This window comes from Trematomus bernacchii, unplaced genomic scaffold (genome assembly GCF_902827165.1).
Source record: "Trematomus bernacchii unplaced genomic scaffold, fTreBer1.1, whole genome shotgun sequence".
NCBI lineage: Eukaryota > Metazoa > Chordata > Actinopteri > Perciformes > Nototheniidae > Trematomus > Trematomus bernacchii.
This window is the reverse complement of record NW_022987689.1, coordinates 16255421-16267943: the sequence shown is the minus strand read 5'-3', so window position 1 is coordinate 16267943 and position 12523 is coordinate 16255421. Positions and strand designations below refer to the sequence as shown.

Genomic DNA, 12523 nt, shown 5'->3' with positions numbered 1-12523 from the left:
TAAAGGGCCCATGTCATGGCCATTTCCACTGATCATAATTACATTGTTGAGGTATACTAAAATAGATTTATACTGTGCAATTTTCCAAACTCACATTGGTTTCGCATAGAGCATCTCTGTCAAGCATGTGTATTCAGCAGTATTCACTCTCTCCACTAAACGACTCGTTGGAGCTCTTGCCCCCCCCCTCCCTGTGAGCCTAGTGTGCTCCGATTGGTCAGCTCGGCCACTCTGTTCTGATTAGTCAACCACCAGAGAGGCTGCGCCCATGTCTAAACGGCTGCTCTCAGCCGAACATCAGTCTTATCATGGCGTCGGTACAGCCGTATATTTTATACGCCAACTAACCGAACTGTAGCTACAACTGTTGTTATAGAAGAGTGTGACGGCCCCAGGGCCTTTGTCTTACGATGGGGTGGAGCTGAAGAGGCTAATCAGCGCGATCACGGAAACCTGGCTGGAGCCGAGGTGCTAGCCAGCTGCCCGGAGTCAAACGGCAGCCCCTCTCTCCCTCCAAGCAGCTCAGCAATCCTCTCCCCTGACCACCTATCTCTGCATTTACCACAATAAATGTGCCGTGGTTTTGTAAACTCGTGTATGTCTCCTTGTCTTTCCGTTGTGGCCTACGAGCCGGTCATAACAAAGAGTAAGTTATTTTTACCCGTTATAAACTACTACTGTTTGATGAGAAATCAAATCATGGTTTGCTATATATGAATGATATGTTATAGGAGCAAATAATTCAGGGAAGAAAGGATAGGCCTACTAAGTATTTCCATTAAACTTTATTTTTAGAAATGTACAAAATGAACGTAAATATACATATATACAAGGTATATCGTCAATTACTCCCCGTTGTCGGCATCTTGCTTATAGCAGCCGGGGCTTTTTGAGACGATGCCTCAGTGTGGTCGTCCAGTCATGTATTGTCCGGCAGGATCTGGCTGGACGAAATAAAATGCAAATCACAAAATATTAGAGAAACTTAGTTGTTTTAGATTCGTTAGTAGTAGTTGTGGTAGGAGTGTGGATCTATCTAATGAACAGCTTGCCTGCTAATATGCTAACCTAGCTTTGTTTACCTTGGTAGCTAACACGATATGAACGTTAGCTTGGAGGAACGGCAACTATAATAGAGTGTAATAAAACTACTATGAACAAAAGCTAGTGGTTCATATTAGGCTAGCAATAACGTGTTTATAATTGCAATATTATACGGGTATTCTGCTACGTTCGGTCATACATTGTAACTTGCATGAATACATTGTTTTGCGCTAGCATACAGCTAGCCTCGTTAGCTATACATGTACTGTCACAATGTACGGTAAATCACCCGGAGTATACTGTATGAGTATTCCGTGTGTGTGACTGCAGACATTCTCCTGCCATGACAAACATGTAAGGCCATCTGCTGACATTGTAGTTGATATTTAAACGCTAGCAACGTAGCATAACAAAAATGTTTTTCCGACCAAACTAAGGTCTAGCTCCGTCGGTAGATCGGTAGCATACACGCTACGCCAGCTATAATGTAATTACGTTTCGCGACTGACCAAACGGTAAATCACCAGGAGTATACGTCTATGACTATTTCGTGTGTGAATGCAGACATTATCCAGCTATGAGGAACATGTATGTAAGGCGATCTGCTAATATTGGAGTTGATATATGGAAACGCTAGCAACTTAGTTAGCACAGTTAGCACTGGCTTAGCAGTCCGAAACATGTTTACACATTTAAACAGTCGTGGTAGCTACCTTGTTTGATAAATACACAAATAACAATGCAAACTTACAGGTTGTGTACCCGAATCTTCCCCTGCTCCAAACGGTCCAAACAAGCTGTGCATATCCGGCCTCAAACTGGGCAATGTTTTGGAAGCTTTCGTCTGTGAAATGCCGGTTCTTCGAACCTCTGGAGGAACAGTGTTAAAAAGAAATTTCAACCACTGACTTCGTCGTGGTTCTTCCGTCGGTAGGACAAACAGCTCAGATTTCTCCTCACATTTCAGGAAACAGGTCCTTGGCAGTGGCATGACTGGATCGATTGTGAACTGAACCAGAGCTTCCAACAGTAAATGTTAGGCTGGCAGAGGGTGCGGCCAGCGCCGCTGGGTGTGGCCATAGCTCTTTGGGATTGGTCCATTTCGGTCCTTGGCAGTGGCATGACTGGATCGATTGTGAACTGAACCAGAGCTTCCAACAGTAAATGTTAGGCTGGCAGAGGGTGCGGCCAGCGCCGCTGGGTGTGGCCATAGCTCTTCGGGATTGGTCCATTTCGTTCCGGGTACCGCATGACATCAGGCCGTACCCGGAACTAAATGGAAGACTCAAATGGGCAGTGACGTATCTCCAACGAGGCGTTTTGGGGAGGTATTTTCTGTGTTAGAGTTTTACTCGCTACAGGGTGTACTTTGAGGGTTTTGACTCTGCACACCGTTTACATGCATAAAAACCTTCATAACACATGACATGGGAGCTTTAACAGTATATGCAAGGTGTTAGCCCAGCGGCTGCTGCTAACAATCCAGCGAGACCAAGTCAAAACACAAATGTTAAGACCAATAATTAGCTTCTAAGGAATAGAACAGCCCGCATAGAACCATAGGCCATGGTTACAGTAGTAACCATGCCGTAGTTACATGGCCTAGGACCGTAGTTAGTAACTATGGCCAGTACCTACCTTACTCTCTGCACCTAAACAAAAAATGGGCAAAATATGGCACCGTGGGCTTTCCATACTAAATTGAACGCAGCTAAGTTGGGAACCCAAATGCTAATAATAGCTCGGGCACAACGCCACAAGCAGAACTTTCAAAAGAGCCTAATAAGGGCAACTTTATGGGAGAGGAAGCGGGAACACTGTCGTCACCAGAAAGTAGCCAAACAATAAACAAGACAGCAATCAGGACAACTTAGCTGGGAGAGGGTGCGGGAACACAGCCATCACCACAAGTTGACACAAACCTGTCCGTCGAGGCTCTGCACGGCGCACAGCCGGCCACAGCTCCTGGAGGACGCGTTAACAACCCGTAGCTCCGACTATCAGTCGCGAAGCTGCACGCGGCCAGCTGTATGCAGAGAAATCCCTCAGATCAAACGTTCAAACCTGAACGCTGTAGGCTACAAGAATGTAGCCACGGTACTCTCGCGCAGCGAGAAGATGAAAAGGAACAGATCCTCTGACGACACCGGCTCCTATAGCCGGTGTCACGTGGGTCACAGGTGACTTTGTTGGTATTGGTACTCGAGCTGCGCATGCGCGCGATGGATATATCCAGTGCTAAAGCACCGCCTCTGGCGGTCAGTAGGGACGAAATAGAACACTTTTTACGGTAATTTATTGATTTTCTAATTTCATATCTTAAAGGTAGGGTAGGTAAGTTTGAGAAACCGGCTCGAGATCGCTAGAATTTGAAAATACACAACCGGAGAAAATCTGCCACTTCCTTACAGAGCCCCTCCTCCAACACACACGAACGCGCACATGACCAATGAGGGCACGAGATAAGTTTGTGCACAGATGGAAGGCTGACAGGCAGGTAGGCCATCCAGTTATTTTAGCCGGGCCGGCTAAAATGATTGGTCATACTTTTTACAGTATTACGGCTTCCACAGATGACATTTTTTTATGGATTTTTTGTCAAAGCACTTAAGATATTAATTGCTATCGGGATGTTAAGAGCATTCCATGGAATATAACAAAAACTGTATCTCGAGCCGGTTTCTCAAACTTACCTACCCCACCTTTAATATCTTTGTTCCCAGTTATGTTTCTGTTTGTTTCAGGTTGAATTTATATTTAAATTCACTATCATGTCTTTGAGTGGGAAACATTTACATAAAGTCACATTACCTTTTCGTTAGATTTAATTATTCCTCATTGCACTTTATACCTATATCTTTAGTTGAAACACGTCAAATATCCGTGAATCAGTAAAGATTTTATAATTTACAACCAAATAGTCTTGGATGCTCTCCAGGCTGCAAAGGTAGACGACTTCAATTGAAAGTAAGCTGGATAGCTATTGTTTCCTTTTTGTATTCCTGCTTATTTTTTTGCCTTATCCTTGAAGAGCAACAGATATTTGTATTTCCACATCACCAATATTTGGTTTCTTAACCGGTGCAGAGTGCAGCGATCCCTATTCTTTCTTCGATATCATTTGATTGATACTGTCTTGATTGGTTGGTATTTCTTATTCAATTTGGGCTTATGATGGAGCTCACCCCTGATATACAAGAAGATGACCAAACATTACTAGCGGAAATACATTTGTCCTAAATTGTGTTTTGGAATAACTGCCTTTGCATCGACCCTCACCATAACCCTTTGGGGACCCACAATAAGTCACAATGTCTCACTTACCCATTTATTGGCATCTGAATCAAGGCTAATGTTATTTATGGGACCGAAACAACATGTGAACTCTGTTTTCTGCAAACTGTAGGACCAGTACAAAGCGAGAGGAAGCATGTGCAAGGTGTCGTGCCAAGAGAGGACCCAATGACTTTGTGTTGACAGCAGAAGTGTTCGGGATACAGCAGGTAGGTTTATCACAAGCGCCTCATCAGCATGACCACCTTTCGTCTGTGGCTATCTGTCATCTTGTTTACCCTTTGTAGCGTTGCTTTGTGTGCAAAATGAGATGTTTACCTGGTGGAGACCACTACGTGCTTTCTGTCCCCACTCTGCACCACACTCTGAGAGTCAGGAACTGCAGTTTGTAGGCTAATGAAGAGGCATATAGTTAGAACTTACAAAACTAGACATATTTAGCGACTTTGACAGCAGCTATGCACCAAAGGTACAGTGTGATTTGTCGTCTTACACATTTGCTTTGTAACCAGTGATTTGGGACTGGGATTTGTGATCCATATAGTAAAAGTGCTTCCGGACAACTAACAAACTCCATTTCACAGGTCTTTTCAGCAATCCTACCGTTCCACATCAGCAAGCAAAGGAGGACGTGGATCATCGAGAAAGATGTTTTTTGTGGCCGGGGCCAAAAATAATGCAGGACGAAATGAAAGGAGGTAACCAATTCATGCATTTGAAAGGGGACCTATTCTACAAAATGTCAGGTTCATATTTGTATTTTGTGCCTCTACTGTGGCATGTTTTCATGCTTTTATCTTCAAAAAGCTCTTTATTTTTCTCACACTGCCTGTTCTGCAGCACCTCTTTTCACCCTCTGTCTGAAACCAGAGCCCAGTCTGCTCTGATTGCTTATCTGGCTGGCTCTGTTGTGATTGGTCAACCACTTAGAGATGTCTCGCCCCTTAGCCAATCACGCATAATGTGTTGGAGGGTTAGGCGAGATGCAAATGTTACATAGTGATGTCATTTTGTTATCGGATGTAAACAAAGGAGTCCAATGGAGGCGTTTCAGGGGGGGGCACAAAAACATTTCATGCACAAAAACCTATATAACACACTATTGGAAAGGGAAACCCCCCAAAAGCATAATAGGGCCTCTTTAAAATGCAAAGGGGAGGAAGGTCATACCTATCGTGCAATTTTCATGTAATAATATTTGCACTGTAAGTTAAACTAAATATTATATTGTCTCCTTTTTTAACTCAGCAGCAAGTCAATCTACCAGAAATTCCGTCAGGTAGATTTGTTGGACAAGAAGAAGACGGTGACGGCTCTGAAGCCCGGTGAAGATCGAGCCATTTTCCTGGGACTGGGAATGATCCTCTCTTCAGTGATGATGTACTTTGTCCTGGGGGTCACTATATTACGCTCCTATGCAGACAGGTACAGGCCTGTTGTTTGATATCCCTTCATTTGTACACCCCATGAAGGAAGCTAAGTGATATAACTATCAGATACATCTTTTATTCATCAGATGCTTTCAGTGCTCTATCAACCTGAAAATTGCAAAAATGAATACTTTATGAAATCAGGAACAAATTATACGTTAAGCCATTTTCTTACCATGCGGAGGACTATTAGTGCCAGGAAAAAGGACAAGACGAGAGAGGGAATATTTTTGTTTTACTTTCTTTTTGGAGATTAGGGAAAGGGATTAGGGAAATGTAGTTGAATTTATTCAAGTTTGGTATTTATTCCAACATATTTTGACTTTACTGTCAAAATGTTGGTTTATTAACACCATTCCGACACTATTCCCTATAGTTGGACTTTATTAAGTAGCATTTCTTAACACATTGACTTTATTCTCCACCTTTTAATACTTAATTCTAAAAATAATATTTCCCAACAAAAAAAATACTCCTTAATTTTTCACATTTGAGCTTTTTTACCCAACATTTTGACTTTATCTGAATTGTAGAAATGTTTTTTCTGTTTATCTTTTTTTTGGTATTAAATCGTTTTTTCATTTAAATCTCATCACAGTGTGTGGACAGAGGAAGGTGTGTGTGTTATACTGAACTCCACGGTCACAGCAGACATGAACTGTTCCTACAACTGTGGGTCAGAGTGCTGGAGAGACTCCAAATACCCCTGCCTGCAGGTCTACGTGAGCGTCAATAACACGGGCCGTGTCAGCCGTTTATCTCACAATGAGGAGACACAGGACACCAGCTCTGAAGTGAGTACAGTGCCAGAGGGGAAAATACTGAGAATTACTGAAGCGTTACAAATGTTGACAATGGCTGTCAAATGTTGGCTTGATTGTAGACCTGCTCTGTTTCCGATTCAGAAAATGTTAGTTGATAGGATTATTTCTGGTCAAGCTGAACGATGATACATGAAGGTTGATGTATTCAATAAAGAACAAACCAACTGATTGCCCCCTAGATAACCTAAATGTCTTTCAATCCTGTCCTTGCAGTGTTTCTACGTGCCAAGGTGCCAGAAAGACAGCGTCGCCATGCATGTCATGATCATGAACATCTCAGAGCGTCTGAAGGTGAACCAGCAGGTCACGTGTTACTACGACCCCAGCGAGCAGCAGGAGAACGTTATCCTGGCTCGGCTGTACGACCAGACCGTCGTCTTCCACTCGCTGCTCTGGCCCTCCAGCATGCTCATTGGAGGGGCCCTCGTCATCGTCATGGTGAAGCTCACACAGTACCTCTCCAGACTGTGCGAAGAGATAGGGAAGATCAAGAGATGAAATGCAATGCAGCAGCTGTCAAAGCCAAGCATATGGTGGCTGGTGATGGACATATGACATGAAAGGGATTAGTGCACCTTCTTCAGATGATAATCAGCTCATTCAATGGCCGTCATCAGTGGCTGAGAGTCAGTATCAGTGTAAATATCTGGGTCAGAAGGGGCTTGACCTGGAAACCCATCGGCCATTGTTGTGACAATGATGAGTCTCTCAGGTTTCCGGTGTAGCCAGTGAATATCCGGGCCATGATTTTTTTCTTCTGTGTGCCAATTGTTTACAGACTGATTTGCAATTTGTGATGCGATATTGAAGTTAGATTTCAGAGACGACATCTAAGATTGGATTTATCCACAAGCTAATTTTAAGTTAATTTAAGCTAAATTGTTGCGAGATGGTAGCCAATCGATTCTGAGATTGCATTCCACCAATGTGTTCCCCCTATTTTGCGTCACACAGACTTCCTGCATCAATCCAAAGCTTCCTTAAGCGGGTTTTGCCCATTGTACCTGGACTTCAAGCGCAAACCAGAACTCATCCAATACCAAATTCTTGTCCAATGCTGCAGATTTATAATAATCAATAATAATAATCAATTTTATTTATAAGCGCACTTTTCATTTGCGTAAACAAACTCAAAGTGCTACAGAGTAAAAAGGGTGAAACAAAACAACAAAAACAATTAAAACAACAGAATAAAAGCAGTGACATTTATGCCGGCATGGCAAAATGTGGGGGTTATAGGATTTCATAATCTCTTTTTAGAGACTAGGCTCTGAACAAGATTATCGTCTTTTCAAACAGTAGCTCACCGATACAGGAACAACAAGGTGGTGACCTCTAGTGGCACTTATAATGACGACGGAACAACGTTCGGTCCCTCAAAATCTTCTTAAGGGTGGGTGGGACTGTTCGATGAATGGGTCAAACAATCACAGGACTTTAGGTCACTGGTGTTTATGTGTGAAACCAAAAACTCAATGTTGAGTTTTTTTTACTGACGTAGCCTACGAAAGTAGGTTACATTATTTACTTAACGTGACTTTCCGTAAGATAAGCAGAGATACTTATTTTTTAACCCAGACCATGACATTTTTCCTTAACCTAACCTTATCATTTTGGAGCAAAACCATTGACTGTAAATAAAAAGTGGTTATAGTCACCAATTGGTTTGGTTTGGGTTATTTCTAAGCTCAGCATTTTGGTTGTCACCATATTGTTTTTTTTGGAAGAAAATACAAGAAACAATATTTGGACAAAATTGTGAAGATAAGAACAACTGAGACTGACTTTTTAGGTGACCAAAATTGTTAAAACTTGTATTAAAAGACACTGAGAAGGAGTTGAAGTTGTAAAACGAAAACATGGAGTATACTTAAACCAGGCAACACCCAAATTACAATTGGGACCATAAACTCATTATATTTACTCAGATAATTACTCAGATGAGATGAAAGGGTATTTCCTCATAGGCTTCTATACAATATGAGTCACCCTTGCTGGCTATTGAAAACAAAAATGAAGATTTAAGAAGCTTCCGTAATGTCTTCACTTTTCAGAACTGGGGGTTTTTCGCTCGGTGAAAACAAAAATATGAGATATGTTTACTGAAGTATTCTATTGTAACAACAACGTAGGCATACTTATTGTATCTTATTAAACCATGATCTTATACCTAAATCTTACCACACTGTAATTATGCAAAGATCTAAATAATTTAAAGTAAAACATAACAAAACTGCAACCCTTTCATAATGTTTTATATGAACCTTCTGGGCTAGGCAAATAATGGGAGCAGTTTGCCCCTTCTGAAGCAATAGAGTGAAAGTGAAAACAACTGAATAGGCCATTTGATGGCTTGATAGCACTCATAAAAGGTAATTGTTTAAACCCAACAACCTCGCTGTGACCTCTTACAAGCTTCCTCAGGTTCAGACATTTGGAAGAGCTGACTATTTGTCCGGAACGAGGATGTGACTGTTTATAAATGTGAAGTGAATGTTTCAAGGCGGAAACTGTCAACAAAAACACTGCATTTTGCATGGTCTTTAAGCATTATGAAGGGTTTTATGGATATTTGTTCACAAGAGTTCTTTAAATGTGTAAAAATTATATGTTCTATAAGTGTACGTTTGCTTTTGCACATATAATACACAGGACAATACCAGCATGTATTTAAGCCAAAGGGAGAAAACTCTGATGTTAGTCCAAAAATGTCCTATGTGGTTGAGGAACTTACCATTTTGAGAACTTCCCCATACTTCCTATATTTTGATAATAACATGTAATCGTAAATGATTTTATTTTATATCCACTATGTTAGCGACCAAATAATATGTGTAAGCCTCTCATTATGAAATGTATTTAATAAATAAACATAAGGTGATGATGATTTTTGTTGGTCATGAGGTTAAAAAAACTATAAAAATGAAGCTCACCAAACCACAATAAACATATAAATGCATAGTATTTAATATACGCTGCATATGCTTGACATTTCTTATGTATTGAGATGTTATAACACAATTTATACTTGCAGATTTGCAGGATAAACATATAGGAAGTCAAATAAATAAATTATCAGGTCAGGTTCTCACAAGTTCACCTACAGGTCATCTCATGAATATAATCAGTAAATAAATCAAAATCAAAAATACACACAAGGCCTCCTATATGTCCTATTAGACCAATACAAATATATTAGGCAAGGTAAGGTTTGTATTTATCCACAGAGGCGGTTCAATGTGCGTTATATAATGACATTTAAAAAAGACAATGATAACACAACAGTGCATAAAACATATTTTTAAATTAAGGAAAACAAAGAAAAACAAAAGGGTATAAATTAAAACAAAAATAAATAAATAAATAATGCTAATTAAAAAGACATGGATAATAATGAAAAAATAAATTGCTATTACATATATCATTATATGTGTAATTTTGTTTAAAAGGCAGTCATGAACAGTCTTAAGCTTGCTTTTATAAGTAGTTTCACTTAGTGCCAATGTAAGATATTCAGGCTGTAGGCCTATGGTCCAACAAATGTCATAATAACTAAAATAGTTTTATTTTATGCGAAGCAAGGGTCGAAAAGGACAGTGGGTGTCATATGCTGTATACATTGTAAAAGGCACATTTGAGGTTCGTGGTATTGGGGCATTTATATAAATTAAACTGATTTGTCCTAACTTAACCTACACATCTAACTGTCTACACAGCATTACCATATATTGTTCTGGAAATTATCTGACAGTTCCAACTTACCCAAGGAAGATGTGAATTCAGATTCCTTCAAAAATTCAGAACTTCTCTCTGTAGCATAAATAAATGTAAATTATATAACCGAGAAGAAGCCAGCAGAGACTAGGGAGTCATGTGTTCGGCTCTCTTGGCCTTTGTTCGAACTCTAGCAGCCTCTCTGAAAGAACTGAAGCCTTGGAGCTTTCTCTGAAAGATCTTTGATATGTTGCTGACTTGTAACTCTGCCCAAGGCCTGCTATAAGGTCCAACTGAATTCCATTGAAATGTAACTTCAAAGTTACACCATAAAAAGCGGGGGAAATATAGTGTCAATGTGGAAGCATTAAAACATTATGCACTTAAAATGAATGACTCAGTCTCAATAATACTTCTCCTCATTCCAGTTTGTATCTGGGGGCTCCATCCACACACACATGCTGGTAACGGGATTTGCTATGAGCTCTGCGGAATATGACCGTATCAAATAGTGACATAACATATTTGGGAGTGTTTTTCATGTGCACTTAAGTCATATTTTATAGAGGTTTTTCATGTCCAATGGCAGAAAACAGCGAACAAGCGGCTTCCCTTCCTATTCTCATGTCATGACGCTTCCTCCAGCTAACGTAAACTCGCTGTATGTGGGACTTCCATGGTGTGGGAGGGCGCTCCATGATGATGAGCCTGCTAGCAGCCTTTGAGCAGGATAGCTGTGTGGAGCTAGCGTGCTACCAAACTGTGCAGTTCATTTTCGGGACCGCACGATGAAGAACATCATGAAGTATTATATACTTATTCCGCCTCAGCGTTTTGACAACATCACTGGGAGCTAGGGGCGTCTTTTTTCCTACACGGCGGGTCCGTCCCGACCCCTCGGTGTCATTGTTTGGATGGATTAACGTTAGAGCTAGCCCCGCTGTTTGAGACTTCCCGAGCGGGCACAAACGGGACACTCGGCTAGCCGCTGCTAATGATTCTGCTGGAACATTAGCTTGGCAGCTAACCGGTTGGCTAACTGACAGAGGTAGCTTTATATTTGTTTTTGTCATGGTTTGTTGAATGTTCGCGTTCCCTGTTTATCAAAGCAGCTACCCACTTACTTCCACGACACATGGTCGGGTCGCACCCTTTTATTGAAGTAACGTTAGTGTAACATGGTTATGTATCAGGCGAGGTTTTTATATTGTAGATGACATTGGTCTGCTTACTGAACTTGGCTAGCATGGTAAGCTAGCAAGCTAAGAAACAACACCTAACACACCAAGCAGCAGCACAACATAGTCGAGATGACTGTCAAGCCCAGGCTACAAATCTACAACTAAGCCATTATTTACTAACGAGTGGGTAATGCTTGTTCGTTAATGTGTTTGTTTACACTATTTTTGTCCCTAAATTCGACATCACTGGACATGTCTATCGATGCTCTCTTTGAGTTCACATGGGTTTAACACCACATCACTAAAGCGAAAGTTTCTTTCATACGTGTTTGCGGTCTCTGATGTGATGACACGTTATGTTGCCTTGCTAAAATGATAATAATTAAAACAATACAGTAAAATGTTGAATTTATGCTAGTTACAACGTTAGTTAGCCAGCTCATTTGTTATAAATGTGTTGCTATCTTAAATGACTATACATAATGGCTATGTGCAGAGGTGGAAGAAGTACTCAGATCTTGTACTTAAGTAAAAGTAGAAGTACCAGAGGGTAGGAATACTCTGTTACAAGTAAAAGTCCTGCATTCAAAATATTACTCAAGTAAAAGTAAAAAAGTATTAGCATCAACATCAACACCAAAGAGTACTCATTATGCAGATTGGCCCATTTCATATATTATATGTTTTGATTATAATTATTGATCATTAAAGTGTTCTCAAAGCTGGTAAAGATGCAGCTAATTTTAATTACTTTATATACTGCAGGGTAGCTTGTCAATTCTCATCAGGTGTAACTAAAGTCTGATTTAAATGTCTTGATTATATTTCACATCATTAATCCAAATCTGCAAAGTATCTAGAGATATTAAATAAATGAAGTGGTGTAAAAGTAAACTATTTACTCAAGTAAATTACAAGTCTCTCAAAATTGTACTTGAGCACAGTACTTGAGTAAATGTAATGAGTAACTTTAACCCACTGGCTATTGGCAATATGGTTAGCTCAAAAACAATATGAACAATATGCAGTGGTGCTA

General features: G+C 40.4%; 1 protein-coding gene across 1 annotated transcript; it reads left to right on the top strand.

Annotated features, from left to right (window-relative positions):
- Positions 1-4986: 4986 nt before the first annotated feature.
- LOC117488314 (calcium-activated potassium channel subunit beta-2-like) lies at positions 4987-7090 on the top strand. The gene is made up of 4 exons (XM_034137142.1): positions 4987-5036; positions 5590-5763; positions 6367-6562; positions 6806-7090. The coding sequence occupies exons 1-4, from the start codon at positions 4987-4989 to the stop codon at positions 7088-7090; spliced, it is 705 nt and encodes a 234-aa protein (XP_033993033.1).
- Positions 7091-12523: the final 5433 nt, after the last annotated feature.